The sequence below is a fragment of the Dendropsophus ebraccatus genome, chromosome 9 (assembly GCF_027789765.1).
Source record: "Dendropsophus ebraccatus isolate aDenEbr1 chromosome 9, aDenEbr1.pat, whole genome shotgun sequence".
Taxonomy (NCBI): Eukaryota; Metazoa; Chordata; class Amphibia; order Anura; family Hylidae; genus Dendropsophus; species Dendropsophus ebraccatus.
In genome coordinates, this window is record NC_091462.1 from 57,457,651 (window position 1) to 57,477,674 (window position 20,024).

Below are 20,024 nucleotides of genomic sequence, written 5' to 3' on the forward strand. Positions count from 1 at the left end.
TGTGAGTTGACTTTAATGATAAAGTTTTTGTTTCATGTAGCCTTTCTACATGCTGTGTATTACATCTTTGTGTAGTTTGATTTTTGTAATCTGTTGTAGATGTAGTGAGAAGTTTTTGTCCTTGTGTAATGGTAGAGTCTCTAACGTGGGGAATAGATACAGAGAGGAATATACAGTGTGTATGTGTATATATATATATATATATATATATATATATATATATATATATATATGCACACACTGTATTACAGTATTAAACATCATGATTTATAGCTTATACAACATATACAATATACAACAGATTTCAGTAAAACATTATCTTTGTGCCTCCCAAGCATCTGTTATTGTTAGCAGCTATTGTAATGGTACCATATGTGTTTACTACAGGTAAGTACTATAATACTTTTCTAGTGGGCACACAAAATTTTGTTGCATGAGCACCTGTCACCACTTTTAAGTTTGACTTTTATTTTTAAGCTGGGTTCACACTATGTATATTTCAGGCAGTATTTGGTCCTCATGTCAGGTCCTCATAGCAACCAAAACCAGGAGTGGATTGAAAACACAGAAAGGATCTGTTCACACAATGTTGAAATTGAGTGGATGGCCGCCATATAACAGTAAATAACGGCCATTATTTCAATACCACAGCCGTTGTTTTAAAATAACAGCAAATATTTGCCATTAAATGATGGCCATCCACTCAATTACAACATTATGTGAACAGAGCCTTTCTGTGTTTTCAATCCACTCCTGGTTTTGGTTGCTATACAGCCTCACAAATACAGCCTCAAATATACATAGTGTGAACCCAGCCTTAAGATGTATAGAAGTATTTTATTGCTACTGTTTAGGCATATCAGTGCATTCCAGCTCTGTCAGGACCAAAAATTACACATACTTTTGAACATAGCAGATTTCATGCAAATACTTAAAGTGAACCTGTCACCTGGAAGTTGAGTGCTGAGAATGTTACATATGGGGAAAGGATGCACATATTACCTTTTAGCTGTCTGAAACTGTTTTATGCTGCCATGAAGTGTCAAAGAGGCGTGGTCTAGGTAAATCAGAGCTCTGAACTGTCTGGACCATGCCTCTTTGGCACTTTGCTAAAAAAAATACTGTTTGATATTGGATCAGATTGCAGTCAAAGATAGCTAAGCTAAATGGAATGTTACATGTGTATCCTTTTCCTAAAAACTATGTACCATTGTCAGTATTTTGGTACTAAATCTCCAGGAGATAGGTTTATTTTAAGGATAGCTTACTGTTAAGGTAAAGGTAAGAGCAAACATTCTTTATGCAGGAGTGACAGTACACAACTGTAATAAGGCTGCCATAGAGGTTTGAACACCTCTACTGTAACTTTGTATGCCAGATTGTCATAAAGAAGAGCACTGTTTCTAGGAAGGGTACTTTTTTAGATTTTAATTTTTCCATACCTTCTTTATGTTGTTCCAATGGCACATACCTACAGTCAAAATGATAAAATCATTTGTATGCTATGGACACCTATGTATAGCATTTTTCTCCATTGGTCTTTATTAACCAATGACTCAGATTTTCTGGGTAACACTACTAGCAGCGGCCAAAAGATGTGCTAAAACACTGCCTTACTATGTGTTCTGTAGAAACTTTAGACACTATGGGGGTGATTTATTAAACATGGTGTAAAGTGAAACTGGCTCAGTTGCCCCTAGCAACCAATCAGATTCCACCTTTCACTTTCTGTGAGTCTGTGAGGAATGAAAAATAGAATCTGATTGGTTGATATGGGAAACTGATCCAGTTTCACTTTAAAAAATGTTTGATAAATCTCCCCCTTTGTCTTTTTTCTGGCGTGCGAGACAGGCAGAGAGACAGTAACTAGGCATCTGGGCCGTAACTAGTCACAACTCTCTGCCTTTCAGAACCCTCTGTGGGGGTGATTGACAGGAAAAGAAGCTTCTAACTGGCCTTTTTTCCTGCCAATCATCCCGCAGAGCGTGCTGACAGGCAGAGAGAAGTTACAAGTCACCGCCTAGATGACTAGTTCCTGTCTTCCTGTCTGTCTCATGCGCCAGAAAAAGAGACTTAGATTCAGAAACTAAAGTTTCTACAGAACACATGGTAAGGCAGAGTTTTAGCACGTCTTCCGGGCACTGCTGGTAGCGTTACCAGGAAAATTATTGGTTCACTTTTAGAAAATTTACAGCCTCTTCAGTGTCTTATCAGTGAAGTAAACTTCTCCCTAACAGCCATTGTCCTCTCCTAATAAATAACTTCTAGGCTGAGTTATGACTGCATCAAAGTTGACCTTTGATCTGGTTAAAATTAGGTTAGAAGTTAACTCAGGAGAGGAGGTATAAGGGCTAAAGAAAGGTAGCTTCTCTGAAGGATTTCTCTGATAACAGAACACTGTTGAAGCTATAGAATATAAGAATGTGTTTTTGTACCATAATAGGTACAAAGCAGGAATAAAACAAAAAACCATTAAAGAGATAGATGCACACATGCAAAAATAAGTAGTAGTTGTACCCATCATTATCATTAAAAAAGTACCTGTCATTAAATAAAACTTTTGATTTGTCAGAGAGACGTATCAAAGCTTTTTAATTGTCAGGGTTTAAATGTTCAGACCTTGACAGGCTAGTAGAACGACCATGGAGTGATTATGCTGCCGTGGCATCCTCTCTCCATTCTGTGTCTTTGACCTAGATGGCTCCAGTAGACTTGCATTGAAAGTCTGTCAAGTTCATAGGCTAGAAGTGAACCTCTCATGCCTCGTTCTCCTAATCTGCCAGGGTCTGAACACTTTGACATAACAAAATTGTTTGTTTTTGTTTATTTTGAGTACTCTTTTATGCAGCATTCTTTATCACTATATCTATTTTCTTTTATTACCACTTGTCTAAACAATAGTGGTTCTACAGAAAACATATTTTCATAGGCATGTTATATTTACCCCTGCTTTAAAGGGTGCCTCTCATAAAGAATCCCGGTCCAGATCACAATGCAGCCGCAGCTGACTCATTAACTTGGATATCCCCCACACCAGGTGGGTTCTGTGCATGATCCCTATTAATTAGAATAGGACTCATGAACTGAACTCGACTGGCATGGACATGTCCACAACATAGCAATCTTTTATGTTAGCTGCAACTGCACTGGAATTATTTGTGACAGTCACTCTTAACAATTTTAACCAAATGTCACCCATAGATATACCATTACATGCTTATTTGATACTAGTAGATTTGGATTTAGCATAATAGGCCTATGTTTTAAATGTTTTGATTTGTACTATTAAAAGTAAAGTAAACGGTTATGGCAACAAGACAGCTTAAAGCTTAGAGCACAAAAATGTTGGTTATCTAGTAGTGTAAGCCTGGCAGTGAGCTCCCATGAGGGACCTTTGCAGGGTCTTCTCCTTTTCAAAGAACTTAAAGACTAAATCCTGTCCCATTTTTGCCACTCATTATATTAATCAGGCAGACAGGGGTCTACAGATGAAACCTAAATATGTAAAATACTAAGACCATATAAAGTTTCAATTGAGTGATATTATAGAGACAGGAGAGGAAAATGTTTTGGACTGCATTAAATATGTCTGTATAAGGAATTTGAAAATGTTCTGCGCAGGCAGGATGCAGATTGTAGAAGCAAGTACAAAAGGACAAGGTTATGGAAATGTCAATGTGTGACTATGATATACTTATTTCAAGGACCATTCAATTTTCAAGTGTTCTTCATGCTGTTTAAAGAAAATTATACATATGGATCTCTCATGCAGCACCTTTTTCTTTTGAGCTTGCTCATTGCCTGACATTGTTTGATGGTTCATATAAATGTCAAATAAATTGCTTTGATGTTCTAAAATGTCCAATGAACATGAAGACCCTTGTTAAAATGATTCAAGTATAACTAAAGTTAACAGCGTTTATGTAAAGAGGGAATTATAATTGTTACAACTTTTACCTTGGTGGTCTAATTTGGTAGAAAAAAAAATTGTTGTAAATTGGATCCTAATATTTACTAACAATGTGTTCTCTACCTATGGAGTGAGATAAGGAACTGTACACCTTAACCCTGTACTTCATATTTCATTTTAGAATTTCACTAATATGGAATATGTAAAAAAACAATAAAACGGAAATGCAGAAAACCAAATTGTATTGCCCTTTAAATATCCTATTACTAAAAACACTAAACCTTATTGCCTAAAATTTCCCCTAACCCTTTTATTGCAAAATAATGTGCTGTTAAAATATTAGCAGTTAAAAGCTTAATAGAATGAGGCCAGTGGAGCAAATGTATAAAAAAATCCACATTTGCTAGATGAGGTAAAAACCAGAGATTAATCTGTGTGTAAGTCTGAGGTTAGAACACACAATTATTTGCCTGCGTTTCCCTTTTGTGGTTGGTTCTTATGTTTTTCTTCCCATAATCCTTTACCACAGGTCCTAGTGCCACCAACCTTATAATAGGGTCCATCGCTGGTGCCATCCTGGTAGCAGCTATTGTCCTTGGGGGGACTGGATGGGGCTTTAAGTAAGGAACAACGCATGTCTTCTCTTCAATGGCAATGCCATAACTCTTTCTGCTTACTGTATATCACATTTGAGTTTCTGCTACATGGTTCTAGGATTTTACTAATTAGAACTGTTAATTAAACAATGAGAGATAAAGTAATTGAATGTCATTTGGGTGATGAGATAGCTATGAGAAATAGAAGAAAGAAATCTGCATCCCATTTTAGGGTATTTTGGTTACGGTCTGAGCTTCATGTTCCTATGTTAATGCTTTGATGTAGTCACTGAAACCATTAGGATATGTAGAGCGGCAGAAGATGAGTGTGCTGTCCTATAACCACCTGTCTTATATTAGACTACTCCCTTACATACAGTGTTGGCCTAACATCTAGCACTGCTAAAATCATCAAGTATGACACATCATACAGAATACAGAATACATTTTTAGAGCATTACTGCGTGTCTTATAAACAGTGGCTTGGTCTGCAGAACAGAAAAGACCAGAGGCAAGAAAGACAGATAACTCCAGCAGAAGCAATTGCTTCATTTCAAGCTACTTTTTGTGTAAAAAGTTCATAATTCCAACTTATTCAATGGCTCATACTATACAGCTTTTATTGTATACCAGGAATGTTGGGCATGTACTAAAACTTCTTCCTCCCTAAAATGGAGTATCTCGGAGGTGTGATCCTTAGACCTACTATTCAATATGTCTATAAAAATTGGAAGCCCTGCACAGGTTATAAGGGAATCTCTCAGTTCTATATTTTGCCCAGAGCTGTAGACATGGGTAGATACCTAATTGGCTGACAAAACAAATTTGTGGCTCTTAGCTGATGGTTGTTTGCAAAATTATAAAATCATGTTTTCTTTCTAAGATTAAGTGTCCTAGAGGTTGTGCTGATCTGCAGCATGCACTCCTCACTCCTATCTGTACTGCATTATTGTATGTACAAGGCCCAGTTTTGGGAGCCAAACCCTGTACATCAATCACGCAGGGCATGGAGATGGGAGCCTCTATGTCACTTGAGCTTGGAAGGAAAACATAATTTTATAACTTTTTAAACAACCATCAGTTAAGGTACAGGAATAATTTCTTTTATCTGCTATTAAGAGTGAATTTAAGGAACCCCTACATATTTAGTGGGAAAGGATGTAATACTCCAAGGTTGTAGTTGGTTTGCAGCTGGAATAAATGATTATAAAAAGTACAGTACAAATGACATCTGTGTTTGTCCACCTGAGCATGTTGTCAAAATCCCATCCTATGTGATATATTAGAGCGACTACTGTAAGAGGTATTCATGTACAGTATTACACAGATGTATTTCCTTATAAATCTGCCAGGTTCCATGATAACACAAAAAGATATAGCTGGTTAGTATACCCCATAGTACTCATATTCGCTTATCCAGTTTAGGCTTTAGCTTCTTATAATATATTACAAATGATGTAAGTATGTGATAAGAAATCTATGTACAGTGATGATACTGTCCCATATGAGCCAGTCAGGTTATAACATACTGTAACACAGTTGTAAAAGATGACTGCGAACATTAAAATAGATTATCTAAAGCTCAATGTAAACACGAATTGACTGTTAATAGGACCTGGCTGCCGTCACCTATGGATTACAGAAGCTGACTCTACTATTTCTGATCCTACTGTATTCCATAATATAAGTTAGAGTAAAGACGGAGTAAATCTAGTAAGGGGTCCCCTCTCACCTGGCGGAGTTGTGCAATATCGAGGCACAACTCTCCAAGCATATACTTAAAGTGACACTGTCAGCCCCTTTGTGCACTCTGACATCTCTACACAGGTGTAAAGGGTAAATTTAGCGTTTTTCATACCTTATTTCATATCATACGTCAGGGTGCCTGTTCAAGTAAAAAGTGCCCTTTTATCAACTGCAGATTGAATTAAGTGGACGTGGCCTCGCGGCATTAGCGCACCCGTCCACAACGCACCATTGGCCCTGCCCCCTTGACAACCATTGGTTGGCCGACGTAAAGGGGGTGGGGTCTAGACCTTTCGTCCAGCCTGTTCCAATGGCCGACAAGGGGGCGGGACCAACTGTGGTGTTGTGGGCAGGGCTAAGTGGTGCTAATGCCACGAGGCCCCGCCCACTTAACTCAATCTGCAGTTGATAAAAGATGACCTTTAACTTGAACAAGCACCATGACGTATGATATAAAATAAGGTATGAAAACCGCTAAATTTACCCTTTACACCTGTGTAGAGATGTCAGAATGCAAAAAGGAGGTGACAGTGTCACTTTAAGAAGGGAACCAGTGTGCAGCCTTCCTGCAAACCTACACCGGGGCAAGCAAGATGCAGTCCTCCTCTCCCAATTCCAGCAGGATTAACAGGCGCAACTACTCCCAACAGGTGAAGTATAAAAAACTACTTTATCCCCACAACTAAAGAAAGGCTATGTTCACACAACGTTTTTTCAGCTCCATTTAAAATGACGTCCGTCATTTTGAGTCTAAAATAACGGACGTCATTTAGCAGCCTGACCTCCCCTTAGTGCAATGACTGGTGTTTGCACATTATTCTAGTTTGGTTACTAATCGGCTGTTGGAGGGGGCTTAATTGAAAAGTCCATTGAATTTAACAGCAAAAACGGAGACAGAATGGTGACAAAAGGAAAACTATGTGTGAACTACAAATAAAAAACGTCCGCTGTTTGCAAAAGACGTCCGAAAATAATGTTCATTATTTTGATGTCCGCAGCAAAAACGTCCATTATTCAATGCATTGTGTGCATTGGACGTCCGTCTTCCCATTGACTCCAATGCATTGCCAATGCAGTCAGTTAAATCTCGGCAAAAACGGACGTTTTTTAAAATATGAAAATCGGACGCCTTTTCAATATTTTTGACATTGTGTGAACATAGCCAAAGTCTGAAGAATGCAAGAGGAGAAAGAGAGAAGACTCAATCCTGTTTGGTCTCTGTTGTATCCCTCTTGTTTACCTTACACCTCCCTGGTCTCATCCTGAGTTATCCCACCACAGGAGTAGAGATTAGGGAGGGGAGGGAGACGGAACAAAAGGAAAAATCTGCACCCACGGATGACCACTAACAAGAGTCCTAATCCCGTTGTGTGTGCTCCGTGACCTGCAGTCTGTCCTATGATGCGTTTCGTAAGCGCGTGTTTAGGTAGTAGCATTTTTTTATTTCATATATTATATTATATATATATCCTTATTGTGGGATAATGTGGCTAAATACGGTTTTAATTATATTTTTTGTGGTTTGGAGAAAAAAAAAAGAACTACTTTATTAAAATACTAATAATGTATATAAAAGGCTCAGCATTATACGTTTCTAGACCGGACCTGTCTCTTAATCAGAAGCATCAGATGACAAGACTGGTCCGGTCTAGAAACGCATGATGCTGAGCCTTTTATAAATGTTTTTATTATTTTAATAAAGTTGTTTTTTATACTTAATCTGTTGGGAGTAGTTGCGCCTGTTAATCCTGCTGGAATTGGGAGATGAGGACTGCATCTTGCTTGCCCTGCAGTAGGACTGCACCATAATATAACTGGCACCAGGGACTCCTGTGTGCCACTCATCCTACACAATTAAGAGATGGCTCTAAATAAGTCTTCATCATCATACAGTATCCTCACAAATCATGCAGCTTTCTAATGCTCATTGAGTTCAAGATCTTCATCTGTGATCAACAGTATTAAGAATATTCATATTTAGATCCAGTCAAACCTCTAGGCCATGGGTCTCCAAACTGCAGCCCTCCAGCTCTTGCAAAACCACAATTTCCATCATGCCCGAGCAGCTAAGGCTCTGGATTTAGCTGTCCAGGCATGATGGGAAATGTAGTATTGCAACAGCTTGAGGGCCGCAGTTTGGAGACCCATGCTCTAGGCAATCATATGTGAGCTAAAAGCTTAAACTCAAAGCTGATACACTGTTGGGCTGGGTTCACACTACGTATATTTCAGTCAGTATTGTGGTCCTCATATTGCAACCAAAACCAGGAGTGGATTAAAAACAGAGAAAGGATCTGTTCACACAATGGTGAAATTGAGTGGATGGCCGCCATATAACAGTAAATAACTGCCATTATTTCAATATAACAGCAAATATTTGCCATTAAATGTCGGCCATCCACTTAATTTCAACATTGTGTGAACAGAGCCTTTCTGTGTTTTTAATCCACTCCTGGTTTTGGTTGCAATATGAGGACCACAATACTGACTGAAATATACGTAGTGTGAACCCAGCCTTGATATACTGTACCTATCATGACAGAAGCTTGATGTATTTGTTTTGTTAACAAAGGATTGCGTTTACAGTCACAAATATCACATAATGATCCCCCCCCCCCCCAAGCACAAGATATACATTCTTTGTTTTACTAATATGCAATAAGCTGGATAACATGTCAGTAAGCAATGATTACGTGTAAGGCTGGGTTCACACTACGTATATTTCAGTCAGTATTCTGGTCCTGTCGTTATAACTTATAAAATCTAGATCAACAGTAGATGTGATATAACGCAAGTTTGCAATATACATTCATAATTTTTTTTGTTATTATCATGTTAAAAACAAAGCTGAACTTACCAGAAATCCAGGTCCAGTCTCCTGAAGGCAGATTTCCTGACTTGTGCTGGTTGAAAAAACAAACTAAACAGTGCCACGGCTCAATGTGTCCATCAGTCACATGACTGCCTTCTCTGTGAGCGCTCAGATGGCCTCGGAAACACAATACTTCCTGTTTTCTGACTCAGCAAAAGCAAAAAACAGTAAGAAAACAGGAAGTGCCGTGTTCTCCATGATAATTAAAAAAAAACCAAAATAATGAATGTATATTGCAAAATTGCTTTATAGCACATCTACTGTTGATTTAGATTTTGAAAGTTGTAAAACAGTAAGTTGTTTTTTTTCCTGTTGAGGGGAATGACGCTAGGAACCCCTGGTGCTGCTTATGGTGGTGATCACTTGGAATTATGAACTTCAAATAAGTGCTGTAATGGAAATGAAGGACTGCTTTGTCTCAGTCAAACAACGCTTACATAGAGAAAAGGACTTCATAAAAACATCATCACTCCAATGTAAAATGTTTTCAAAGTTAAATGAAAAATCATATGACTTAATATACAAAAATATATAGCTGTAAATCAAAGTAAAGTTAACCCCATATTGTTAAGTTTTTTTTTACTACGGTTATCTAGCTGCTATCTTTGCACCCAATGTGTCATTTTACATTTAATGTAAAAGTAAAATTGAATTTGATTTTACTCTGGTAACTGCAGAAAAACAAATGCAATGTTAATTATTTGCTGTAGCAGAACCTCAATCTCTGGCCTGGCCTAGCACACAGCTTGACGTGCATGTTATTATTCAAGGGGACGGGAACATTAAAATACACTTAAATTGAGTGTCTGGTTGAGGGACTAGCTGTGGTAATCTTACTCACTGTATGTTTTTTGTCGTCAGTTGCTTGCTTAATAAAGTTGAAAATAAAAAAAAAACTACCTTCAGGTTATAATATGGCTAGATACTCTACAATGCACATATTCGGATTGTTTGAACTTCTTATAATATAATTGTTTTTTTTAGCATGATTTATTTAACATATGAGGCAGCACATATTCAACTAATGTGCTTCTAAAATAAAACTGTAGCTTTTCAGTTTTCTAGATGTTTATTTAGGTTGCTCTAGTTTCAGTCAGGAACATACCTCTAACAGTCCTAAGAATGAAAGGGATACAGCAGTAGAATAGCAGGAGGCCAGGGGGCAGATGTGCAGGGTCCCCTTTCAGGTATATACTTCCCTGCATACCTGTGTGGCCAGGGGTGCCTCAGAGCATATGTCTGTATATGTAGCCAATATCTCACTGGTACTGTTATGTTTAAGCTAAGTAAAATGCTCTGCTTATGTTCCAGGGTTTTTATCTAAATAAGAGTAAGGAGACTTTAGTCTGGAAATATTCTACATGAGAAATAATGACATATATTTTGGCCTAAAAAGATTGGGTAGAAGTATGCTTGAATGAGACATGGATTTCGCACCTTTGTGATAGCTACCATTTGGAGCTGGCTGAGGGGTCGTTGTCACTATTCAGTCTACAAATTAAAGGGGGACTCTGGTTTAAAAATGCAGGGGCAAACATAATAAAGAAGCTGTGCTTACCTGTCCTTGTGCCTCCGAAGCACACCTTCACCAGGACGCTGACAGCCGCCAGTCTTTGGTTTCTCCCAGTTCCCTGCATCGCCACATCCTGGCAGGAAATACCCGCTCAGATAAGCAGGTCCTGCAGCAGTGTCGAACCCCCGTCAATTCGGCTTATACACAAGCTTTTCTCAAGCCTGTGTATAAGCCGAAACATTGCTCTGCTGTGTGGATTAAAGACTTGGAGGTGCTGCCAGGTCAGGTTTGGCGAGCACCCTATGAACTGATACATTGCATCTACTGTGCTGCTATTACTTTTGATACCACCCCAGTCACTGACTGACTGACTGACTGACTGAATGGGCATTTCCAAGTCAGGATGTGATGTCACAGAACGAGAGCTATAGGAGACCAGCAGGGCACTGTGAGCTGGTGGCACTGCACTGCAGGGGGATGGATGGCTTAGCATAGCTTCTTTATTATATGCCACCTGCCTGGTATTTTTACATTTCCCTGTCTTTCCTATATAAAGTGTTTCTTGTTTGCAGTTAGTTTGGCAAGTAAGAACAGTCCAGTAAAGTCAATCTGTTGAAGGGAGCAACTCTAACTCTGATCTGCATAGTAAAAAGGGATACTTATAGCCGCCTTCTGGATGGCTTTTCTGCAGTCCTTTACAAGATTAATGGGGTTATCCAGCATTAGAATAACATGGCAACTTTCTTCCAGAGACAGCACCACTTTTGTCTCCAGTTTGGGTGGGGTTTGGCACCTTTGTTTCAGTGAAAGGAGCAAACCACACCTGACTTAGATACGACAGTCATGTTGTCTCTACAAGAAAGCGGACATGTTTTTTCTAATGCTGGATAACCCCTTTAAAGGCAGTCTTATGTATTAAGTCTGTGATCCCTTACACATAATGGGGGAGATTTATCAAACTGGTGTAAAGTAGATTTGTTTTAGTTGCCCCTAGCAACCAATCAGATTCCACTTTTTTTTCCTCACAATTCTTTGAAAAATGACTACTTTACACCAGTTTGATAAATCTTCCGCAATGTCTGTGTATCTGTTCCTTAAAGTACAAATTATTTTATTAGGGGTTACCAACTTTCCACATTGGTATAATATATTAATTACGAGACAGCAAATATATTAATTAATATAAACATGACACCTCTTATTCACCACCTTTATTCAACAATTTTAAAACATATGGGAGATAAACATTTTATTAAAGCAGAACTCAGCTATATTACCCATGATGCCTCTTGCTTTGCAGAGCGGGTAAAGCCTCATCACAGAGTCCTAACTGCAGCAAGTGATAGATAAGTGACATAAAACGTCTGTCCCTCAATTTACACCATAGCATAATATATAAGATATATCTTTAGCCTGTCTTCTTTTATCCCTGTTAGCACTACACAGCAGAGCAGTTGTCAGGCTCCATCACCCAGGCCACACTACTCACAGAGCAGAGACAAGCTGTATAGGTTAGAGGAGCATTATAACGCATTATAACGAATTATTGTATAGATTTACCCACACTTTTCCTGCCCTCCTGGTCTAGATATGGCAGACATTATGTCTTCAAAAGCATTCTATGCATTGGGACATATAGAGAAACAAAAAAGGGAGTGGAGGGAAGTGGTCCGAGAGCTGCCCAGAGGGGTATTACAGGTGATGATATAATTCTGTAGTTGACAGGAAGTCAGTAAGAGGAGAGACTGTCCGCACATCATGTTTACACTTGTAGTTTGTAGTTTAACATATGCTAAAAATATCATCTGCCTTCTTCTGGATCACAGTAGGTTTATAGGTTGCACTTGATGGATCCTTATTTTAGTCCATATATACAACACTATCATAATTATACTGTTCATTAATTCAGACCTTAATGAGCTTTATTCTTCCTCCAACAACAGTCCTGGATTGGATACAGAATATGTTAGAAGTGACTATAATGTGCACACCTGATAACAGCCCACTAATGTCTCGTCTTTCTCTATGTATATTACCCACTTCCTGCCATTGTGGTAGCTGAGTGTATTTTTAGACACAACTGATAAAGATTAGTATTTACACTGATACTTTTAGATTGATAAACTAGCTGATAATCAACCATAAATGTGATAATATCAGGTTTATCATAGATAAGGTAGTGGAAAGTTAAAGCACTTGAGAAATGAACCGATGTTAGCATTCATTCTTCTTAATTTAATGGGTTATATTGCACTCTATTAAGGAAAGGTAGGCTGTTATAAACATTATATTTTGGCCTAAAAAAGTTAATAATACCTTCATCATAAATATAATGGCAGCTGTTACCATTCAATTAACCTTAACTCACATTTAAAACTCCCCATTTGAATTACAAGGCTTGTTTTTATACTGTATACAGTGGAAAAATAATTTCAGCAGCCAGTTTTAACAGAAACTATTCATGACTTCAAGAAAGACCTACATGCTTCCTTAGGCTAGGTGCACACCCACATTGGATGTTCGGTTTGATGCTTTTGTCACGGAATCTGTCTTAAAAAAACAGATACCATGACAGAACCCCAATTGCCCCTTTAAAGTCAGTGAGGTCTGTCAGTCTAGTGAGCAGGGCCGGACTGGGACTAAAAATCAGCCCTGGCACTCTAACCTCAGCAGCCCACATACCATATTCTCCCAGATATATTATGGATAGCGGTGTAGAATACACGTTGCAGCGAATTCTGCTTCAATCGGCCAAGTTCCTCACTACTCCCTTAAATATGTGAACCCCGCCATCAACACATAATAATAAAGATAACATAATCTGCTGTGAATTTGATGTTTTTGTTTTAGGGGTGTGTGTTGGGGGTAGGTAGATATAAGTGACAGGACCTTTAGTCCAGTCTGAACTTTTAAAATCCTTCTTTTTATTACCAGCTGAAGTGTCACAGCGGCGGAGCCGAGCCACAGCAGGACCTCCTGTTCTGACTAATACAGGGCAGCACTGCAGCTGTAGTCATGACACTTAAGCAGGTAATTAAAAGGATTATTATAAAAGTGTAAACTGCACTAAAGCTCATGCCACTTTTATCTCCCCCACACCTGTTTTCCGGGATCTACAACTCCATACCTGGTACGGACCTCGTAGATTCCCTTTAAATGGGAAAAAACATGGCTGCTTACTTCTAGAAATAATGCCACTCTCCTCCTCAATTTGGGTGTGGTATTGCAGCTCAGTTCCATTGAAGTGAATGGAGCCAAGTTGTAATGCCACACATAACCTAAGGGCAGGTGCTGTTTTTGGAAGAGTTGTATTGTCATATTGGGATCGTAAATGTATATGCAATCAAAGATATCAAAGAGCTGCTGGATATCTGTTTCATACAGTATCTATCTTTCTACCTACCTATCTCATCCTTATCATCTATCTCCTATCTATCTATCTCCTATATATCTCTATCATATCTATTCATCTGTCACATAACTATCGCTAATCGATCTCTCGCATATCTATATATCAATGCAGCTACAGCAGCGATCACAAGTGTAGGGCCTCAGGGAAAAATTTGGGATATACAAAAAAAAAAAAAAAAAGAAATATATAATATTAACCTATATAAGACAAATTTCTCTGCATGATAACACTGTATATTTCTGAAATAACAGTCACAGCTACCAAATAACACCAGTATACAGGAAGCAAATATCACAATACATGTTACCGACAAAACCCAGTATACAGAGACTAATACTACCAATAATACCAGTATACAAGGAGGAAGTATTATGACCATACATGTTACCTCCACACTGTTACTAAGCATAACCAGTAAACAAAGACCAATATTACCAATAATACCAGTATACAAGTAACAAATAATACCTCCGCACCATGACCATTACCATCATATAATGACTAATACCACCATACTGATACTGAATAAAATCCACTATATAAAGACATATTACCAATAGTAATAGCAACAAGCAGTGACCATATAATAGTAGATCCTAACTGTACCAAGGTTCTGCAGACCATATAAGTGATTATAGTGCAGTTACATTCTGTCACTCACATGAGGCGTCTTCTCTGCATGGATTGCAAGTGATGTATTTTCTCAAGTTGTTCACTTTTACTTTTCCTCTCCGTCTGGCTCGGCTACCATGAAGTTCTCTCTGGCCATGACTTGTCTTCACAGGATCTGCCAGACAAACATTTTAGGCTCCTCACTCCAGCATCACCCACATCTATATAAAAATTCCCCAAGTGTATTGCTTCAAATTGTAACTGTGCTTCCTCTGTGTCCCTGTATAAGCAGTTAGGCTCAGTTTGTGCCTCCAAATAGTAGTCTGGCCCCTCTGCACCCCCCCCCCCCCCATATAGTATTTTAGTATCAGGCCCCCTCTGTATCCCATATAGACCTCCTCTGTGCTGTGTTCCCACATAGTAATAGGCCCCTCTTCTATAGTAGTTTGGGCCCCTGTACTCCCATATATTGAGTTCCTCCTCGCTACCCCCACATAGTATTAAACCCCCCTCTGAGCCTGCATAGGGCCCTACTGTACCCACATACAGTATAGTATGCCAATACAGTATATAGTATAAGCCCCCAGTGCAGCACACCCACATAGTAAAAGGCCAGTACATTATTACATTATACTGGCCCCTCTGTGCAGTCCCTACACAACATAGCCAGCCAGGCTCCCTTTGTACTATAGCCATATAAAATAGGCACCTCCCTGCTATGCAGCTCCCATGTAAAAAACAAAAAGTATACTCACCTCTTCCTTCTGGCTCAGTCTCCAGCTGCCTCTTCTTCCTCCTGGCTCCGGTCCCCAGCAGAATCTTCTTCCTGCTGCCGCTTTGTGGCCGCTCTGCCCCTTTAAAATCCTTTGTACAGCAGACGTGCCGCACGCAGGCCCGTCTGCTGAACTCTACCCCTGACGGCTGACATCACTTCCGGGCAGAGGAGCAGAGGAGCCTGGAGATCAAAGAAGATGCCGCCGACGCGCTCCAGCTATTATCTACTGGAGCGCTGCACAGGCATCTTCTCCTTTGATCTCCAGGCTCCTCTGCTGCTGGGGACTGGAGCGCGGCGGCGGCATCTTCTTTGATCTCCAGGCTCCTCTGCTCCTCCGCCCGGAAGTGACGTCAGCCGTTAGGGGTAGAGTTCAGCAGACGTGCCTGCGCGCGGCACGTCTGCTGTACAAAGGATTTTAAAGGGGCAGTGCGGCCACAAAGCGGTAGCAGGCCAGCAGCCCTTAGATAACTGCTGAGTGAACCCTGACAGAGGCAGAGTGAACTGCACGGCACTGCGCGCTGTTCACTCTGCCTCTGCAGAGGGCCGACGCAAATGTGCGGAGGGACTGGCGGCCCTCCGATCGGTAATCTTAACAGCCCAGCGGGCATTTGCCCGCTGTGTCAGATTACCAATCCGGGCCTGCTAGTGAGTATTGGGTCTTCAAGATCTGCCACCGACAGATGGTGTCAGTGGTTATAGGGGTTGGCCGTGATCTTTATTGAAAGAGATAGACTTAGCCCTCCCCATAAAGGACACAGGAACCATCGGCTGTGCCAAACATTCCTGTGCATGGGAAGGATGGACGGCAGGTAGGAGAGATAACTGATGAATGATTATTCGGCCATCAGTTATTAAAAGTGTATGCATTGCCCAGTAGCACAGTACTTCCAGTGATGGAGCAGGGAAATGGAATAAAATAACGCTGGTGTGAACCCAGCCTTAATACAAAAAAAATTGCTTATGTAAATGCATAGAATTCTTGTTCAAATGTTAATACAGTCTGGTTGGCATTTGCGGTTTCCCTTGATGGTGAAATAATCCTGTATGGTTTTTTTTTTTTTTGCCTTATAGTTCACTCGAGGGAATTTCATTCATTTCTCTCTTTCTCTCTTTCAATTTGCAATTTGCAACAACGGCCATGATTTATACTAAACATATGTTGTATTGGAATGAATGGAATCCCGGCCAGAGTGTATACACATAGTATACGCTCCAGCCGGGATTCCATCCGGCCGCACGAAAAACTGACATGCCAATTTTCTGTTGCCACTATTCATTGAATAGCGGCCGCACAGAACATGTCAGTTCACACAATGGAGCGCAGGGCTCTGGCCGCACTCTCTATTGTGTGCAGTGGTGAATTGGGATGCGGAAGCACATCAAATTCACCAAATTCACCAAAAATGAAGATCATCTGGCTGGTATACCGGCTTGGATGATCTTCAGTAACACCGCGCGTTCTATGATGCAGCCGGGTCACAAAACAACCGGAGTTATACAATGTGTAAACATGGCCTTAAAGCGGTTATCTGGTTAAGTAAAATAGATGTTAAATAATCCCCCTTCCTGGAGACTAGCAATCTGATTTATACTTGTTATTACCTTATCAGTCTCCTTTCTTATCAGAGTCGTCACTGTGCTCCCTTCTGCCCCAGACACTGAAAACTGTGTCTGAGCATTCCTCTCCATCCTGCTGTCAAACTCCCTCTTCCCCCCTCCCTTTGAGAATGCTCACGTGACCAGAATCCTTGGCCGGCCGTCTCTGCACTCTGTGATGCCAGCTGCCCCCCCCCCCCAGGGGTCAAGTTACTGGCATCTCCACTGTGAACAATCCTCCCAGGTGGCCAGCTGGAAACTAAGAGTGCAGAGAGAGATGGCCAGAGGGAGAGGCGTAGAGAGTATTCGGCAGCAGGATGGATAGGAATCCTTAAACACAGTTTTTAGTGTCTGGAGCAGAAGTGAGCACAGTCAGAACTAAGGAAAGGAGACTGCTAAGGTAGTAACAAGTATTAAACAAGTTGTTAGTCTCCAGGAAGGGGGAATATTAAACATCTATTTTACTTAACCGGATAACACCTTTAATAGTTGATGCAGCCATGTTATAAATTTTGGCTAAGGCCACACCACAATAATTTCGCTCTCTCAAGGCTCTACTACTGGTTTTGGCTTAAATTTGTAAAGAAAACTGCAAACCTACTAAATGTAAAGTGGTCCTAAGGCTGCATTAGATATTATCATACATAGCCTTACACCATTATATAATACATTAAGGTACAAGTACTCATTTTTTTCAAGACCATACTATATAGGATATTGTATACTACAGTATGTGTTGTCTATTAGAATGTTCTTGTGAAAATCATTGATGTACTGCCTAGAGAAGCTGACCACTCTTTGTCATATACTAGATTTTATAATGCTGTGTAACAAAAAGGATCTCTGATTATTGTGGTTTCTTGTGGACCTGGTTACAGTCAGTGAGTTTATACATATGTAGGAAAAAACATTGGTAAATTGTATAGTGTCTACAACATTATATATTTAGAATATGTATATGTTTATATGCCAGATTTGAGCTTTTTCAGCTCACATGTATATATATATAATTGCCTGCTTTTATCTTGTGTCTTAAAGATGTGTTTAAAATCACTTTTTTGTTTGGATTAATGAAACTATTTACACGCGTGTCACAGAACACATGGCTGCATATGCATTTTCTGATACTACTGTTCTGCGTTTTGCATGTGAAACTGGTGGCGGTAGTGGTGCATATGACAGGTGTTACCAAACTGAATGCATGAGCCCTTTTGCTTGATGCCCCACATGAAGCCAGATAATAGGGGGGTTGCACCTAGTGTATGTTGCCTTGTAAAGTCATGCTGTATTTCTTTACAAATTGTACCACTGTATAAGGAGAATGGACGTCAGTGCACTGTGTACTTACCATTTAACAAAAGCTTTGTAGCTGTAATTCTTTACTAACCAATTAATGAGTCCATTCTCCTTGGTGTGCCTTATTTGTGGAATTTATTCACAGATTTTTTTTTTATGTACAATTTTTTTGGCTTCTGTGGTAAAGCAACATTCACCAACGGGCTCTGTTGTCCTGTAGCATGCTGCCTCCTCTATAATACCCCAAAACAGAAAAATTTGCCCCGCAATTATGTAAATCTGATTCTCTAATCATCTTTCTGATCATTATTTTGACATTGCCTCATGGTGACTTGCTTGCTCTGCCATGAACATAGCCATTGTTATGAAATGTAAACTAATAATTCTTTGCTTTTCTTTTCCAATTCTATCTTTTCTTTGATGCATTTTGGAAGAAATGTCAAAAAGAGAAGATACGACCCATCTCAGTCTGGAATATAAAGGAACTTTCCTACAACGTCTTCCTTTGGTATCAGTGAACGCAAGTTGCACTGTCTCCTTCATCACCATATACGTAAAGCCTTCAATACTACAATACAATATTATCAACGGCTTTTTTATACAAGCCTAAGAAATCATACAGCTCTTGGAAAGCGCATCAACTACAAGTCATCCCATAAAAGTAAAAAAAAAAAAAAGTGCAATAGTATTTTCTTCTTTTTTTTGCCAAATGCAGGGCTGATTATGAGAAACAACTAAAATGTCTGATAAACATTGTCTAGCATAAGCATGACTAACTTTCCTAAAGGAACACTGGTGAAAACCCAAGGCATGTCATATTTTCTTTTTCAAAATAGAGCTGCATGGCACAGTGCTAACTCAGACAACCAGCTATTAGGCCGACCTTCAATGCCACCCCCCAAAAAACATTGGAGATGGAGGAAACCAAGACTATTTTGTGATGTCACATCATTACATGCTTTGTGGTCTTTTAAACTTATAGCAAACTTTTGCTGAAATCCAAGCCATGATTTCTCTGCAGCGGCAGAGTGGACATGAAGTCATTCAATGAATAACAAATTATTGAGGACATGTACATATGAAAATAGAAAACTTTACATATCAAGTGTATTGAAAGATTTTCTGACAACAAAAGCTTTATGTGTATGTAAAAAGTAATATATTAAAATACACTGAAATATATGCATATATTTCTATGTATATAGGTATGTGCTATATATTTTATAAATATCACATATATGAATATATATATATATATATATATATATATATATATATATATTCTGCCCCCTCATTTTTCTAGCATGTAGGGTAGGCACGCTGGGCTTGCATACATTAATAAGGAAGTTTAAGCATGTACATGCAGGAAATTTTGGCACAAAACAGGTGTGATCTAGGGTTTGTATGCTTGAAACCAAAAAAATACACCTTTATTTAAGTATATACTGTAAATGGATATGTATTTAGGAATTCTAAATATGATTAAGTTCCATTTTTTTGTGTCAAGCTAATTTTGTACATAATGTATGAAAACAGAAATATAGCTACATACTCAAATTATTCACTAAAGTGCCAAGATCATATGCACATTTCTTTTATCACATCTCCATTGTGCACGTATATATGTCACTGTTTGCATCACTTTCTTAAACAATGGGTTATTTATGAGGCTAGAAAAGTTTGAGCCAGTGTATAA

At 39.2% G+C, this 20,024-nt stretch overlaps 1 protein-coding gene across 4 annotated transcripts in view; it reads left to right on the forward strand.

Annotated features, from left to right (window-relative positions):
• ADAM23 (ADAM metallopeptidase domain 23) overlaps window positions 1–19,430 on the forward strand; it is a 141,022-nt gene extending 121,592 nt beyond the window's left edge. For 3 of the 4 annotated variants that reach the window (XM_069983436.1, XM_069983438.1, XM_069983437.1), the window contains exon 25: window positions 18,763–19,430. In XM_069983436.1, the coding sequence (XP_069839537.1) occupies window positions 18,763–18,938 (176 nt within the window). In that variant the 3' untranslated portion in view covers window positions 18,939–19,430. Of the gene's footprint in view, window positions 1–4,439; window positions 4,531–18,762 lie in introns of all 4 variants that reach the window. The other variant, XM_069983439.1, reaches the window with a different exon arrangement.
• The last annotated feature ends 594 nt before the right edge of the window (window positions 19,431–20,024 follow it).